At 38.5% G+C, this 17,765-nt stretch overlaps 1 protein-coding gene across 5 annotated transcripts in view; it reads right to left on the bottom strand.

The window, feature by feature from the left end:
- Positions 1–17,765, bottom strand: part of arhgap12.S (Rho GTPase activating protein 12 S homeolog) — a 70,725-nt gene that overhangs the window by 50,073 nt on the left and 2,887 nt on the right. For 4 of the 5 annotated variants that reach the window (XM_041567086.1, XM_041567085.1, XM_018268601.2 and 1 more), the window contains exon 2: positions 10,574–11,285. In XM_041567086.1, the coding sequence (XP_041423020.1) occupies positions 10,574–11,203 (630 nt within the window). In that variant the 5' untranslated portion in view covers positions 11,204–11,285. 5 annotated transcript variants of the gene reach the window in all.

Here is a 17,765-nt window from a genome sequence, read left to right as displayed (position 1 = left end):
ATCATAGGCTTTAGTTTCTTTCCTTTACTTTCTGAGAGCGATATAGAATCACATGACTGGAAGAAAACAGGTCCTGGGAAAGGTGCACCCCCTTTTTTAACCAGCTCATTTACAGTGCTCTGTTGTGATATTGTCTGAACATAACACAAACTTTTAGGTGCATCCTTAGGCACTACTGTTGTAAAACATTCTGAATGATCATATGTAAATAAAATATATACCTGCGCTGCTCTTCAGGGACTTGCCTAGTAAACCAGGGCTATCACAGGAAAGAAGCCGTGAGAAAGGACAGCACCACGGGGAATAGGTCATTTTCTACCTTGTAATTTACCTGGAGGCACAAAAACAGCTGCTCCTGCCGAGGGTCTCCATAGACTTCTTTTAATTAGATCATTTCCGAGGAAATTACCCCTGAATATCTAATAGGTTATATAAAGTTGGGCAGTATTGGTCTAAAAGACAGGGGCATGAGCTGGTATGTTTTAGTGATTTTGGACAGGTACTGCTCCCAACCCGACTTAAAGGAGAACTAAAGCCTAAATAAAGAAGTAGGTTGGAAATGTTGTACATTATGTTTTGTGCTTCTGTACCAGCCCAAGGCAACCACAGCCCTTTCACAGGTACGATCTGTGCCTCCAAATATGCCCCAGTAGCTCCCCATCTTCTTTTCTGCTGATTCACTGCACATGCTCTGTGCTGCTGTCACTTACTGAGCTTAGGGACCCACTCACAATATACAGTACACATAGAATAGAAATGTCACAATATAAGGCTGATTAGTAATTAATACAGATAATTACTACATGGCAGCACAGAAACCAGTGCAATTAAAATCAGAATTTAATAATCAGCCCTGTAGCATCAGCTTATATTACAGGGGAAGCTCATTTTCTGCTGGATAATTAGTGACGAGCCCTAAGCTTAGCTTCTCAACAGCTGCTCAGAGCCCACTGAGCATGTGAGTGTCACAGACACTTTCCAAGATGGTGACCCCCTGTGACAAGTTTGAAGTCCTGGATCATTGCTGCTATTGACAAGCTGAAACTTTAGGCTGGTGCAATTAGTTCAGTATATAAAATATGGCATTAAAATGAAAATTTAATATAAGCTTCAGCAAACTGCAATGAGAAACTTTCTAAATACAATCAATTAAAAATTCTGTACCGTTTCTGAAATAATCAAGTTTATGTTCACTATCTCTCTCTCAGCATCTGTTTCTCTTCATTCTGTCTTCATTCAGGAGCTGGGTGTCAGATGAATGATCCAATATATCTTATAGGGAGGTTCCTTTTGCCTACAAGATATGTTCAAGCTCATTTTATTAAAAGCACCAGAAATCCTGTCTCTCTACATGCAGAATTTGTGCAAAAGGCAGTTATTTTGTTTGTACTGGAATCAATTATTTGAGTGAGCTCTAATTCATCTGCTAGGAAAGGGAGCTCCCCTATAAGATATATTGGATCTAACTGTGAATTAATATCTGACACCCAACTGCTGCATGAAGACAGAATGGAGAGAAACAGATGCTGAGAGAGGGATAGTGAAGATAAACTTGATTATTTCAGAAACAATGCAGAATTTATAATTCATTTTATTGAAAGTTTTTTTACTTCAGTTTGAGGAAGCTTATATTAAATTGTCATGTTCGAAATAGTTCCCCTTAAAGAATAAATGCTAATAAATGGAGCCTTTAGCATGGACTTATTTGTCGAAAACAAATAATATTCCCACAGGTTTGTTTTTATGGAAGGGGTTTCAAAGTTAAAGAGTGCAGTAAGTGAAAGGAGTGAAGGTGGAATGCAGCCATTGTTTAGGACAGTCAAACTGCCTGTTGCACCAAGTGCCACCGAGTCCCTGTATTCACTGGTTTCTCTTCTGCCACAGAGTTCTATGGCACGGTGTTGTAACATGCCGTTATCTGATGTTCTACTTACTGTAAAGGCAGGAAAATTAGAAGCTGCATAATTAGAACAAAGAAGTCGTTTGATGTTTTTATGCTGACTTTACGTTTTCTTTTCTGGAACTGGAAGTAGGTTTATTTTTTTTAAACCATCCTATATGACCCATTCATTTGACTAAAAAGAAAAAAAAATTCCACTGTACTTAAAACATAATTCAGGCTGCTATGGTTAAGCCAGGGGTCACTTGAATACACTCAATGTATTCAACGTACAAACAAAGGCTTACTAAAGAAGTATTTTTATTTTATATATACAGGTATGGGACCAGAAAACTCCGGTCGTCTCCCATATACTCCATCAAATTATTCACATTTTAAAAAAAGATTTCCTTTTATCTGTAAAAATAAAACAGTACCTTGTACTTGATCCTAACTAAAATATAATTAATCCTTATATGGAGATTCGATCTTATTACTTTTATTTTATTAATGTTTTAGGGCAAAGTCTGAAAATGAAAGTAAAGTCAGGCGCTACTTCCGGTTCCTACTAGCAGAGCCAAAACAAATCACAGGTCCGCTGTTTATAATGAGCTTTATCTCAAAGCCTAACAGACTGCATCTGGGGGAAGGAGGGATACTGACCCTAAAAATGAATATGGCTAAAAATGCAATATTTTATATAATTATCTTATTGCACCAGTCAAAAGTTTCAGCTTGTCAATAGCAGCAATAATCCAGGACTTCAAACTTGTCACAGGGGGTCACCATCTTGGAAAGTGTCTACACTCACATGCTCAGTGGGCTCTGAGCAGCTGTTGAGAAGCTAAGCTTAGGGCTCGTCACTAATTATCCAGCAGAAAATGAGCTTCCCCTGTAATATAAGCTGATGCTACAGGGCTGATTATTAAATTCTGATGTTAATTGCACTGGTTTCTGTGCTGCCATGTAGTAATTATCTGTATTAATTACTAATCAACCTTATATTAGACATTTTCTATTCTATGTGTACTGTATATTGTCAGTGGGTCCCTAAGCTCAGTAAGTGACAGCAGCACAGAGCATGTGCAGTGAATCAGCAGAAAAGAAGATGGGGAGCTACTGGGGCATCTTTGGAGACACAGATCTTTACTGCTAAAGGGCTGTGGTTGCCTTGGGTTGGTACAGAAGCCCAAAACATAATGTACAACATTTCTAGTTACTTCTTTAGTTGGGCATTAGTTCTCCTTTAAGAAAAGAGTGAGTGTTAATGAGCCTCTGGAACATTAGCACTGAAACCCTGGTTGGATTGTATGTGATCTGGTGCACTTTAGCCAATCCAGGTCCATTTCCAGTTTGAGAGATTATCCTTCAATTCCCATTTATATTACTATTTATATTAGTTCATCTTACACAGTTATTTAATATCACGGTGTACAAATATTTTCTATAACCCAATTTGCTATGAAGTGCATTTTTCACTTATTTTTTTTTTTTTAGTCTGAAATTATTTTGGGATTACATATTTGCTTAAATTGATTTAGCCAGTGAATGACCCAAGTAAATGGGAACTGTGCCAAGATTCATAAATGTGTGAGCACCAGAAAGCAAAGTGCAACACTGAAAGCTCTGTTCCCCAGGAGCATATAACAAGGCTATAGCCCAGGGTCTACAGAAATGCAATTAGTGACCAAGCATTTCTCAGCAGCCGCAGCTCTGAAATTGAAAATAGGCTTTTGTCTTGGGTGCTGAAACCACAAAGCCCAAGAGAATGTCATGTATCGAAAAGGTGAAAAGAGGGCAGGAAAATACCGAGAGTTGTGGTGATCCACAAACCCAAAGTACTGCAATGTCATGCCTGCTGTATTAGCAGTTTTACCATAATTTGATCATTGAGTATATGGAGTCAGTATTATACGTTTATACATGGAATTAGAAATTATAACCATCCCTCGTGGGGTGAGGGACATGTGACCAGGTTGGCACTTACTGGATACTTGAGCCGCTACCAAATGATCGGTACTTGCTCCTACATTTTAAATAAATTACATTCTATACAGAGGAGAGGTCATCCAATTCAAGAACTGTGAACCATAGCTAACTGTCAAAACCTGGGTTTCCATATGTTAGAAACCACCAACCAGCAGCAAACTGCCATCTTTTTCTAGGATCGTCTCTGCAGCCTAACTTTTGGCACCCCCAATGATTATAGTTTCCCCTCTATTTCAAGCTGGACATACAACTGTATGATCCACCTGTTTGGCGAGATATCTCAGATGATCAGATCTTTACCCAATTTGCCCACCAACGAACTAGGCCTGACTGATCTCCAGTCTAAAGTTTATACCATAATGGGGGTCTAGGGAGACCTGTCGGGAAGGGATCACATCAAAAAATTGTGACCCTTGCTAAATACTAGGGATGCACCGAATCTACTATTTGGGATTCGGCCGAATCCCCGAATCCTTTGTGAAAGATTCGGCCGAATACCGAATCCCTACTGAATACATAGCAAAAGTGGCTATGTTTGTAGCTCTATCAGAGTCAGGATTTAGCTTTCCATGTCTTTCAAATTGTTATCTAAACCACTATAGCCTGGAAGTCCAAGCCCCTTAGGCCAAGTTTGAACTACACTCATCACATTCCGCATACCGTGGTCATAATGATCTGTACAGCTGTATTACTTGCAGCAGTATATTTTTGGAAGTTCTGCTGCTGGAAGTGGATTAAAAACACAGCATGGTGATTTTCAAAAAGGATCTTAAAGGGATACTGTCGTGGGATAACATGTTTTTTTTTTCAAAACGCATCAGTTAATAGTGCTGCTCCAGCAGACTTCTTCACTGAAATCCATTTTTCAAAAGAGCAAACTGATTTTTTTTATATTTCATTTTGAAAGCCGACATGGGGCTAGATATATTGTCAGTTTCCCATGTGTCCACAGTCATGTGACTTGTGCTCTGATAAACTTCAGTCACTCTTTACTGCAGGTTGGAGTGATATCACCCCCCTCCAGCAGTCTAACAACAGAACAATGGGAAGGTAACCAGAGCAGAGCAGCTCCATAACATGAGATAACAGCTGCCTGGTAGATCTAAGAAAAGCACCCAATAGTAAAAATCCAAGTCTCACTTCGATACATTCATTGGGTAGGAGAAACAACAGCCCGCCAGAAAGCAGTTCCATCCTAAAGTGCTGGCTCTTTCTGAAAGCACATGACCAGGCAAACTGACCTGAGATGCATCTACACACCAATATTACAACTAAAAAAATACACTTGCCGGTTCAGGAATGACATTTTATATTGTAGAGAGTGTAGAACAGTGCAATTTATAAATAAAACAAAATACACCATAAAAATCATGACAGAATCCCTTTAACTACTTGCAATTAATGAAACCAGGACAGGCCTCCTCATAATCCACGTGCATCACGTTTAAGAGGATAGAAGACTAAGTCTTTGCAAATAGGCCACAGCCTAGAACAGTATAAATGGCTGGGAAAACAACGCCTCGATCGGAGGAGGAATGCTCCAACTGTAAATCTGAAAAACTAAGATCCTAACTAAAATGTTAACCAGCTCATGGCTGAAATTGCTTGTTCGACATACTTTATGTGCTGGCACAACCAACCAAGGCAGTGCCAGTCTATGAAAAACAGCAGAAAGGGCAGATTGCTATGATAATGTCCTGGTACTGAGTTAATTACTAATGAAACACGGGGTCGGGTTCAAACCCCTTTTTTATATGTTTGATATAAGTTTTGCCAGGTCATTCACAGATACATTGGAAATCCCCACAAGCACTTTTGTGTATTAGTAGCTGCTGGAGTTGTCCTTTAGCATGTGCAATATCAACTGTAAATCATGGAAGACAGGATATCAATTGTAAAGGCAGCCATATTGAAGTGATCTCTGGACAGTCAGTCAGTATTGGGCTGCACATTAAAGTAATACTGTTGTTTTTTTTTCTCAAAACGCATCGTTAATAGTGCTGCTCCAGCAGAATTCGGCACTGAAATCCGTTTCTCAAAAGAGCAAACAGATCTTTTTATATATGATTTTGAAATCTGACATGGGGTTAGACATATTGTCAGTTTGCCAGCTGCCCCCAGTCACGTGACTTGTGCTCTGATAAACTTCAGTCACTCTTTACTGCAAGTTGGAGTGATATCACCCCCTCCCTTCCCCCCTCCCTGCAGCCTAACAACAGAACAATGGGAAGGTAACCAAATAGCAGCTCCCTAACACAAGATAACAGCTGCCTGTTAGATCTAAGAACTGCACTCAATAGTAAAATCCAGGTCCCACTGAGACACATTCAGTTACATTGAGTAGGAGAAACAACAGCCTGCCAGAAAGCAGTTCCATCCTAAAGTGCTGGCTCTTTCTGAAAGCGCATGACCAGGCAAAATAACCTGAGATTGCGCCTCCACACCAATATTAACAACTAAAAATACACTTGCTGGTTCAGGAAAGGAATTTCATATTGTAGAGTGAATTATTTCAGTGTAAACAGTGTAATTTAGAAAAAAAAAGAAAAAAAAAACGACACCATAAAAATCTTGACAGAATCCCTTAAAATAGGTTAGCAATGTGGTCATTGCGTGTGCTCTTCTGAAGCACAATCTGCTGGATTTGTATACAGTTAACAGACAGCCCCATTCAGCACTGCTAAATATAAGTACATCTCCTCGCAGTCAGCTCAGGTCACCACTATACACATGTATTTGCTGCCTCTTCCATATGGAAGCAGATACAACAGATGGCACACAACACGGAACACCCCCATATCACCTGTGTACATATATCCCTTAAGATTTCAGAAAAGCCACTGCTTTCCATGACCTGGGGCTCTGTATTTTTAGACTCTTATAATAGTAACACAAGGCAATCACATATCACCAGGTGCTCATTCTATGGGACTTGCCAGGTCCTAACATCAGCATTCTTTCTGCAGACTCCAAGGCACTCAGGATACATCACATTTCATAGATTGAAAAAAAGGGGGGGTATGGTGCTATTCAAAAATGCTAAAAACAACTAGGTTATTATTTTTATACAGTTAAGGAAAGTCTTGCAGACAACTCATAACCTTACACTAAAAAAAGTTTAGCCTTGAATCCTTAAAGGGGTGCTTCACCTTCAAACAGCTAGATCTCCAGAAAAAAACAACTTTTTCCAATGACTTTCTATTTACTATGTTTGACCGTTTTTCTAAGTGTAAAGTGTCATTTTTCACCTTCTGAAGCAGTTCTTGGAGGGGGTCGCCGACCCTGTAAACATTCAGTTGATACATTTCTTATCTTTGTCCCGGATGAGCAGAATCTCTGTGTTTCTTTACAGGCAGCTGTTAAAATTTATACAATAGTTGCAAATACTCCAGAGATGCTGCTGAGAAATGTTATCAACTAATTGTATCAAATAAATGGAGCAAATTGTGACAGTTTAGAGTCTGAATTACTGAGCTGCCAGAAATAGGAACACTAAACTTTAAACTTAGATTTTGAAAAAACGGTAAAAAGCAAATAATGGACAGTATCTGGGGAGCAATCTGAAAACAACTGAACTGAAAATAGTGTTCGGAAGGTGAACAACCCCTTTAAAACCTATCAAGATGGCTGCGCAGTACTAAGAGAGTAATCTTCCCAGATCAGTGCAGTTTTTACTTAAAGGGGTTGTTCACCTTCCAACACTTTTCTCAGTTGTTTTCAGACAGAAACAAAGACTTTTTTTAAAAAAATACTTTCTATTTTCTATTTGTGACCGTTTCTAATATTGAGGTTTCAAATTTAATTTGTCACCTTCTTATGTCTTTTTGAAGCCGCTCTGGGGGGGTCATCGACTTTGTATTGTTCTAAATTGAGTGGATACATTTTCTGTCTTTTGCCCTGGAAAATCCCAGAGTTTCATTAAAGGCAGCTGTTAGAACGAATATAATAGTTGCTAATATTCCCATAGATGCTGCTTAGAAATGTATCAACTAAATGCAGCAAATTGAAAGAGTTCAGAATCTGCAACTGGATCACTGAGCTGCCAGACTAAAACAGGAATATTACATTTTAAATTACAGTTTTGGAAAAACTGTAAAAAATTTAAAGGAGAAGGAAAGGTTAAAATAATGTAAGCTTTATCAGATAGGTCTATATAAATACGACAGTAAACCCTCAAAGTAATGCTGCTCCGAGTCCTCTGTCAAAAGAAACAGATTTCTTTCCTTCTATTGTGTACTCATGGGCTTCTGTATCAGACTTCCTGTTTTCAGCATAAAACTCCAGGGCTAGGGCTTGAGCATGCTCAGTTTGCTCCTCTCTCCCTCCCTCCTCCCCTCTGTGCTGTAATCTGAACCCAGAGCTATGAGTGAGCAGGGAGACACACTCAGGCAGGAAGTGATGTCACAGCAAGCTAATATGGCAGCTGCTATCCTAAACAGAGAGTGTCTAGAGTCGTTTACTCAAGTATGGAAAAGAATTCTAAAGAATAAAAATGGTGTTCGAGCTTGCACTGTTGTGGCTTATCTATGGTCAATAAACTGCCTTGGTAGCTTTCCTTCTCCTTTAAGGCGACTGAAAAAAAAGTCTTTATTTCTGATGGACAATGTGAAAACAGATGAACAGGGGGTGGGGTAAGTGTCTGGAAGTGAACAACCCCTTTAACCGGAGCAGAGAAAAAAAGCTAAGAAATTTTAAAAAAATAGTGGGGTGCCAGTGGCCCTGCCCCGTTTATAAAGTTTTATTGTCCTTTAAAAGCACCTTTATAATTGGAGTTGTGCAGTATACCACCTTCTTTAGCTAGCTGGCAGCAGATCCTTATACAAAGCATTTCCTTTCACCAAAAGTAGGACAGGAACTAAATCATTTTACTTTCTCCTCCTACAATAAACCTTTGGAGTGGAGTGAGAATACAGGCTATGCTCAATGCACTCTGTTTAATATACACCTACTGCACATAAACGCATCTTTGTTGAACCTGAAGACTTGTATTTTTCATTTTTCTTTTTAAAATTATAAAGAGCCAACAAATCATTGTTTGTTTGTTTTTTTACCTGTATAACCTACTCATGTAATCTGGAGAGTTTAAATAGAGATGATAAGCGGTGGAATGTGCCAGCTCTATATACTTAAAAAATAATAATAATAATAATAATAATAAACATTTTCTGGATGCATGGGATCTGCTATAGTTACAAAACTTGCACTGCTATGAGACTTGAATCCAACAGCCATATTTTTATTTGCACAAATTTATGACAAGGATATAGTGGTTCCAAAGTCCTTGGACTCCTTATGAAGCAAGATCACACCTTGCTAAGTGTGATTTCACCAACAACCCACACAGTACAAACACAAACAATTCATTTCCTGACAGAAGTTTTTAGGCTAAGGCCCCGCATTTTCTCGGCCTGCATTTCTCCGCAGACCTTGATCCGCATTTGTGTGGCAATAGCCTAATGTTTACATTAGCAGGCAGAGAACACAAAGAAACAAACGATGGAAGATCCAGCACAGTAATATTTAAATAAATAAAAATATTTTGGTCAAAACTCTCAAATTTGAATTGTGAATTATCCAAACTCGATTCGAGATTTCTCATACTCTGGCCCTTTAAGAACTCGAATTATACTATTGCAACCTTAAATCTGCCGTATTGCTGTATAAGTCAATAGGAGAGGTCCAGGGATCAATTTGTTGATGTTTGCAGCTTGAATCGAGTTTTTCTAAATCAAAACCAATTCGGCTTGAGTTTTCGGGTCGATTCAATTCATCAGAGTTTAAAAAAATTTGATTTTAATAATACATTTCGATTGGTCGATTTTAAAATTTATGGGAGTTTATGGGAGTTTTAAAAAACGCACATGAATTCGAAATTCGACCCTTGATAAATGTGCCTTTGAGTGTCCGAGTTGGCCCCTACCCACCGAGTTAACAGCTTTTCTGCTTATGTGTGCGCCATTGTCGACTTCGTAACTGACAGATACGAGCAGAAAATCGGACAGGTAACTATCAGGCAGGTTTAAAGGAACAGTTCAGTGTAAAAATAAAAACTGGATAGATAGACTGTGCTAAATAAAACATGTTTCTAATATAGTTAGTTAGCTAAAAATGTAATGTATAAAGGCTGGAGTGAGCGAATGTGTAACAAAACAGAACACAACACTACTTCTTGCTTTTCAGCTCTCTAACTCCGAGTTAGTCAGTAATTTGAAGGGGGGCCACATGGGACATTAACTGTTTAGAATGTTTGCAATTGATCCTCAGCACTCAGCTCAGATTCAAATGCAACAGTTATGATCCATGTGTCCCCACCCCAAGTCACTGATTGGTTACTGCCTACTAACCAATCAGTGGAAACCAAGAGAGCTGCAAAGCAGGAAGTAGTGTTCTGTTATGTTAGACATCTAGTCACTCCAGCCTTTTTACATTACATTTTTGGCTAACTATATTGAAAATATTATTTTGCACAACCTATTAATTTAACCATTTTTTATTTTTCTACTGAACAATCCCTTTAACAAACTTCCAGCATTGGCCTCCATTATTCATGGACTTAAATGTCTCTAATTAGAAAAGTCCAGCGCACTGGTTGTCGTGTTAACATTCCATTGGATAAAAAGCAAGACCTGACTGAGAGGAACGCCCTTGAACCTCAGCCACAAACAACGAAGTAGAGAAAAGACAACGGACAGAATAATGTCTCACCTGTAATTGTTCCGTTGAGCTACTGCTAAGTTCATCTCCAGACTCAGAATCCAGAAGAATTTTCTCAGAGCTATCGCCAGCAGAATCCCCCGAATGCTCGTTGGAGATGTTCGTCTTTTCTACTTCCATCAACTCCGGGCCAGGAAAGTGAGTGGCAGACGGACTCCGGCTAGTGCCTTTCGGTGAATGCAAATCACAACTCAGCTTGCCATTGTTGTGCACAAGATCTAGAGTCAGTGCTCTAGTCTGCCCAGGACTACTGCTGGGTCCCATATTCTGGTTGGTATCTCGGAACGAAGAGGTTTTTCCAAAGCTGGAAAGTTCGGAAGATTTATTGATGTTCTCTGTGGACCTATGAGCAACTTTCAGTGGGCTGTTGGGCAGCAAGCTCTGCGGTTTGACAGGGGGCATCAAAGCTTTTCTAGCAACTTCTTTAACGTATTGTGCAGGTACATAGAGAGGTTTCGCGTTTTCATCCTTTTTTACTTGCCACCAATCTTCGTTTGACTTTTTCACCAGAATATATTTTTCCCCTTGTTTTATGACAATCTTTTTGCTCTTGTATTCATATTCATAATCATATTCCACCTCGACGAACACCAGTCCAGGCTTGCTACTTTTATCGGCCATTTTTTTTTTCCCTTTTTTTTCACAGAACTCTTCACCTTTTCAGATAAAGGCTAAGCAACATCATGGCAGCTTTAAACGAGTCCTAAAGGCAGCAGGAGGAGGAAAATAAATAGATTATTCAAAAGAAGTCTGCCTTCGATTTTGTATTTTACAGCACTGAAAACACACTACTGTAACTTCAGGAAAGTAGAAGAAACGCAGTTTCTTTATTGAAAGGTTTTCTTATATTTAGGAAAATAAAGATAAAGAAGTGTGAATGCTGAAGTGCATAGAGGGAAGAAGATATACAATGCTAACAAGCAAACTTTGCCAAGCTGTGATTTGCTAACCCGGGACAGTATGCAGGGAGATAGAGTTCTGCTACCACTGTCTATTCTATACAGACTCAAGTCACTACAGATTTTGTAGTCCTTGCAACTGCTCATTCAGCTTAGCTGTACTAAAAGTGTCCTTTTCAATAGGACCTAAATGGAATCAGTATGTGCAGCTAAAGGGATACTGTCATGGGAAAAAAAATTTTTTTTCCACAAAACACAGTTTTACAGTTAATAGTGCTGCTCCAGCAGAATTCTGTACTAAAATCAGTTTTTCAAAAAAGCAAACATATTTTTTTATATTTAATAATGAAATCTGATATGGGCTAGACATATTGTCAGTTTTCCAGGAGCCCCTAGTCATGTGACTTGTGCTATGATAAACTTCAGTCACTCTTTACCGCTGTACTGCAAATTGGAGTGATATCAGCCCCTCCCCCCCAGCAGCCTAACAACAAACAATAGGAAGGTAACCAGATAACAGCTCCCTAACACAAGATAACAGCTGCCTGGTAGATATAAGAACAGCACTCAATATTAAAAATCCAGGTCTCACTGCAACACATTCAGTTACATTAAGTAGGAGAAACAACAGCCTGCCAGAAAGAGATTCCATCCTAAAGTGCTGGCTCTTTCTGAAAGCACATGACCAGGCAAGATGACCTGAGATGGCGCCTACACACCAATATTACAACTAAAAAAAAATATATATACTTGCTGGTTCACGTATTACATTTTACGTCGTAGAGTGAATTATTTGCAGTGTAAACAGTGTAATTTAGAAATAAAAAATACATAATAAAAATCATGACAGAATCCCGTAAGCTTAACTGGGCAGTTATTCAAACACTTCAACTCTAATCCTTTGTGAGGGTCTGGGCCATTGTAATCCAAGAATGAATTTCCTCTCTTATTTTATATACTAGTCTGCACTGTAGGAGGAAATGTCACTGCGTTAAACTGGATTATGGTCACCAATGCAGCACAGAGACCTGTGTTCGAGTCTCACCCTACTCCATTAGAAACATCCCATCAAATGGTTATCTCTAAAGGCAAATGCCAAGGAGCTGTGCTTTTCCAAAAAAACTTCGCCAGTACATATCCAAAACATCCAAGCTCAACTCACTTTAGATATGTGGGAATATTGGTTGCAGACCACATTGTTCTAAACCAAAGGATATAAACAGACTTTTTCAGTGTCTTGGGACAAAAAGACCTGGACATTTAGGCAGTGCTACAGCAAAATACAGCACTTTTTTTGTTGGGGAAATCCATAATGCTCTGCAGAGAGTTAGAGGCACATTTATCAAAGGCAGAATTTTTAATTCATGTGAAATTTATTTTAAAAAAATCTAATTTTTCAAACTCGGGTGAATTAAATCAAACCAGAAACTCAAAACGAATTCTATTTGAATTAAAAAAAACTTGATTCGAGTTTTTTCTCTAACAAAAATAAAAAAATAAAACTCCAACAGCAATTCTGCAGGTTTTAGGTGCCGAATAGTAGAATTTGAGTTCTTAAAGGTCCAGAGTATGATTATTCTCAAAAATCTCATTTGAATTTTTGGAAAAACTTGAATCGAATTTGACAGTTTTGACCATAAAAAATTTGGAATTTTCGATTCGACCCTTGATAAACCTGCCCCTTAAAGTATGGACTGATAATCAGTCTGGTCAATAATTACTAAAAATATCAGGCCACGTGTGGAAGCTCTTTAGCTGATTATTGAATGTTAGAGGCCTCCTCTTAATTTTCCAGCTTTTTACCTCTATATGAACTAGGGATTCGGCCGAATCCACGGTTTGGGATTCGGCCGAATCCACGGGTTGGGATTCGGCCGAATACCGAACCGGACCCTAATTTGCATATGCAAATTAGGGGTGGGAAAGGAAAACGTGTGAATATTTTTTTCACTTTCTTGTTTTGTGATGAAAAGTCACATGATTTCCCTCCCCACCCCTAATTTACATATGCAAATTAGGATTCGGTTCGGCCAGACACTAGGATTCAGCCGAATCCTGCTGAAAAAGGCCAAATCCTGGCTGAATCCCGAACCAAATCCTGGATTCGATGCATCCCCAATATAAACCCATCTATTGTACTATTTTCGCTTTACAAATGTGTTAAAAAATAATAAGATGCAGTTTAACAGCATTTGAAAGGTTCCAGGGTGCACATTTCTACTCATTGTTTCTTTAACTATAATCGTTGTTTAGTTCTGGAAAGAACAGCCTTTTACAGAAAAAAAACAAATATTTGAATTTTGAAACCCCAACAGTCCTGATTTCTACAGCTGCAAACTGGTCTTTTCTTCATTTGTTACATGTTTCCCAAATCTATTCATGTACAAAGTTACAGCAAAGGAAGATGCCGAAAAACAGATCCGCCAGCAGCTGTGTTTCAAGTGTGCCAAGTACATGACTAAGGAGAATAAATTTAAACTCCATCGATAGATCTGTTGGTATGTGACAACTTTAAAAGCAATTCTCAGTGGGAAAATAGCTTTTCTCTATAGCGCTGTAAATGTTACTCAATTTCACAATGAAAAACGAGCGTGCTTGAAACCCACTGAAGCGAGCACTAATGACTACAAGTTCCTCTCACCACATGCTGTTCGGGCTTTGCACACAGCCTACACAAGACTATTTTAGCAAATCACTGCATACTGAAAGTACTGCTGGCAGAAACAAGTTTTTAACTGCTTACAGTTGCAGACAAATCATCAGAATACAATAACTTTAAAGGGATACTGTCTTGGGAAAACATGTTTTTTTCAAAACGCATCAGTTAATAGTGCTGCTCCAGAGGATTCAGCACTGAAATCTGTTTTTCAATAGAGCAAACAGATGTCTGTGTATTTCATTTTAAAATCTGAGATGCGGCTAGACATTTCAGTTTCCCAGGTGCCCCCAGTCATGAGACTTGTGCTCTGATAAACTTCAGTCACACAGGGGGGTGGCAGACAGAGAGATTAGTCATTAGTCACTAATCTCCCCCAAATGCCTGATTTCTGAAGTTGCCTTATGAGGAAACTTCACGCGACTTCGGAAAACTGAAGCGATTCGTATGTTATCCCGCCGGTGATTCGTATTCTTGCCGGCGGGATGGCATACCATTCGCTTCAATTTTCCGAAGTCACGTGAAGTTTCCTCACGAGGCAACTTCAGAAATCTGAAGCTGGATTGATATCACCCTCCTCCCTTCCCCTTCAGATAACAGCTCCTTGGTAGATCTAAGAACAACACTCAATAGTAAAAAACCAGGTCCCACTGTGACTCATTCAGTTACATTGAATAGGAGAATCAACAGCCTGCCAGAAAGCAGTTCCATTGTAAAGTGGTGGCTCTTTCTGAAAGCAGATGACCAGGCAAAATGAGATGGCGCCTACACACCAATATTACAACTAAAAAAAAACTACAATTGTTGGATTAGGAATTAAATTTTATACGGCAGAATGAATTATTTTTAGTGTAAGCAGTGTCATTTAGGACTAAAAACGACACTATAAAAATGACAGAATCCCTTAACATCAATTATCGGGACAAGCACTTTTGCAGATTTACGGCCCCTTTTTAAAGCAGCGTAAAACCAAAAAAAAAAAAAACGACAAAGTGACCTGCTTCCCATTAGCAAGGGAGCATAGACAATCCCTTCATCCTATTAATTGCATGTTTTAGACATAATGCAGCTTATAGGCCCAGGCGCTAGCTACTCAGGCTTATTGGCATGGTCATGTTCCCAAACCATGTTATGCAATAATCAATAACAATTTCAACCCCCCAGGAACAAAGTATTGCATCTAAATCAGTATCTACTCCTCACTGAAGGCACTTATGTTATTTTGCACTTGGGGCTCATTGAAGAAAAGCCAAAAAAAAAAAAATGCTTGCCATTCAAGGAAACAGATGATCAAACACTGAAATGGAAAAATAAAGTGGAACACAGCATCCCAAGAGAAGTGGCTTGTTATACTAATAACTCTTGTTTAATAAGGGATTTAAAGAAAGCCAGCTTTGCAAAACTGCATTCCTGGCTGCAGCAGAGGCACCATAAAGCAGCAGTAAGTGGAAATAAAACATAAAGGGATAAAAAAAAATATTAAATTATTCAGAATCAAAAAAAGGGTAATTCTAGTTAACGCCCCTGCACATTACCGGCAAAGCAAACACTATGCAACATCATCTAGGGGCACATTTATTAAATGCGAGAGATTTGGTTTTGAGCAAATCTAATTGACTTCCCATTGACTTAAAGGGATGAAAAAAAGGTCAACTTCGGAAACGAAGCGCTGCATGTGCTTTAGCGCAGGCGACTTTTCATTATAGGGGACGGGAAGACAGGAGGAGGAGATTGTCGCCCAGACGAAGAGGCGATTAGTCGACAGGCGACTAAATCTCCCCTAATCTGCTCGTGTGGACTGACCCTGAAGTGTAAAGTATTATTTTTCACCTTCGAAAGCAGCTCTGGGAGGGGTCGCCGACTCTTTAACTGTTCTAAATTGATACATTTAGTTAATACATTTGTTATCTTTGTCCCTGCTGAGAAGAATCCCTGATTTTCATTAAAGGCAGCTGTTAGAATTGATACAATCGCTGCTAATATTCCACAGATATTGCCGAGAAATGGATCAATTATATGTAGCCAATTGTAACAGTTCAGATGCTTTTGGATCACTGAGCTGCCAGACTGAAACACTAGAGATACAAACATTTAACTTAAATTTTGTGAAAATGGTAAAAAATAAAAGATGGAAAGCAATTGAAAATGTATGTATAGAGTGCTTCATTCTAAGCAACTTTACAACTGGTCTTCATTATTTATTGTTTATAGTTTTTTTTTTTAATTTGTTGCCTTTTTCTTCTTTTTTCCATCTAAAAACAATTGCTCTTTAAGGCCACACATTTGTTTTATGACTCATCTTTCTAATCAGGTCTCTCCTATTCATATTCCATTCTCTTATTTAAAGCAATACATAGTTGCTAGGATAATTTGGACCCTAACCACCAGGGATTCAAGAAAAAGACCACAAATATTTAAGTACAATCTGTTCTTCTAAATGTGAGCCAGATTTGAGGAAATATGAGATTAGTTTAGCAAGTGCTAAGTGTGATTAAGCAAGAATATTTAGGGATGAACCAGATTGGGGATTTGGCTGTATCAGAGCCTTTTTCAACAAGATTAAGACACATACAAACAAGTGCCTGGCCGAACCAAATCCAAAAACCGTAAAATCTCATGACAACTAAAACTGACAATTTTTTTTCTCCCTGGGATTTCTCTAATTTGCATGTGCAAATTAGATTTTGGTTCAGGATTCAGTCAAATCCATAATGGAGAATGTAGTGCATCCATAAACACCGATATATGATTACGGATAAACGTGATGCATTTTTGGGGTGCCACTCACCCCCCAACTGCCTGTTTGGGAACACTAGGGGGCATTTATCAATGGTCGAATTGAAAATTCTAAACCGAAATTCAAATTTTTTAATATTATAATGGTAACTGTCAGATTCAGCTAGGTAGTTAAAGTTTTTTTTAAAAAATTTGAATTTGAGTTTCAAGATTTATCATCATACTCCAATTCGACTATTCACCACCTAAAACCTGCCAAATTGCTGTTTAAGTTAATGGAAGATGTCCAGGGATCAATTTGGAGATGTTTGCAGCCTTCCTGACATTTTAAGTTTTTTTTAAGTTTTTTTCGGAAATTTAATTCGAGTTTTTTTTTTTAATCCAGGATTCGGTGCATCCCTAGTAGTAAAACAAAGGTGTAGCCTTAAAGAGCAATTTTTTTTAGATGGAAAAAAAGAAAAAGGCAACAAATTAAAAAAAAAACTATAAACAATAAATAATGAAGACCAGTTGTAAAGTTGCTTAGAATAAAGCACTCTATACATTTAATACATTTCCAATTTATGGGAGTTTTTAAAAACTCACATGAATTCGAAATTCGACCTTCAATAAATGTGCCTCTAGGTGACAATAACAGCAAACAAATGTAGGAAATAACTATAAATCAACGTGCAAGGTCATGCAAATAGGCCTAGGAAGCATATTACTGTCACTCATATATCTTGCAGCTCTGCCAGTTAGGATGAAACTGCCACACAGACAAATACAGGCCAATATAAAAGATGAAGAAGTCAAATGCTTCCAAACTAAAAGAAAGGAACGAGAGAAAGCCAAGGAGTGGGTTGGGCACAGTTGGCAGTCGGGGGGGGGGGTAAGGAGATATGTGTTTTTA

Source organism: Xenopus laevis, chromosome 6S (genome assembly GCF_017654675.1).
Source record: "Xenopus laevis strain J_2021 chromosome 6S, Xenopus_laevis_v10.1, whole genome shotgun sequence".
Classification (NCBI taxonomy): Eukaryota; Metazoa; Chordata; class Amphibia; order Anura; family Pipidae; genus Xenopus; species Xenopus laevis.
The sequence above is the reverse complement of the archived record's forward strand: the minus strand, read 5'-3'. Positions and strand labels throughout refer to the sequence as shown.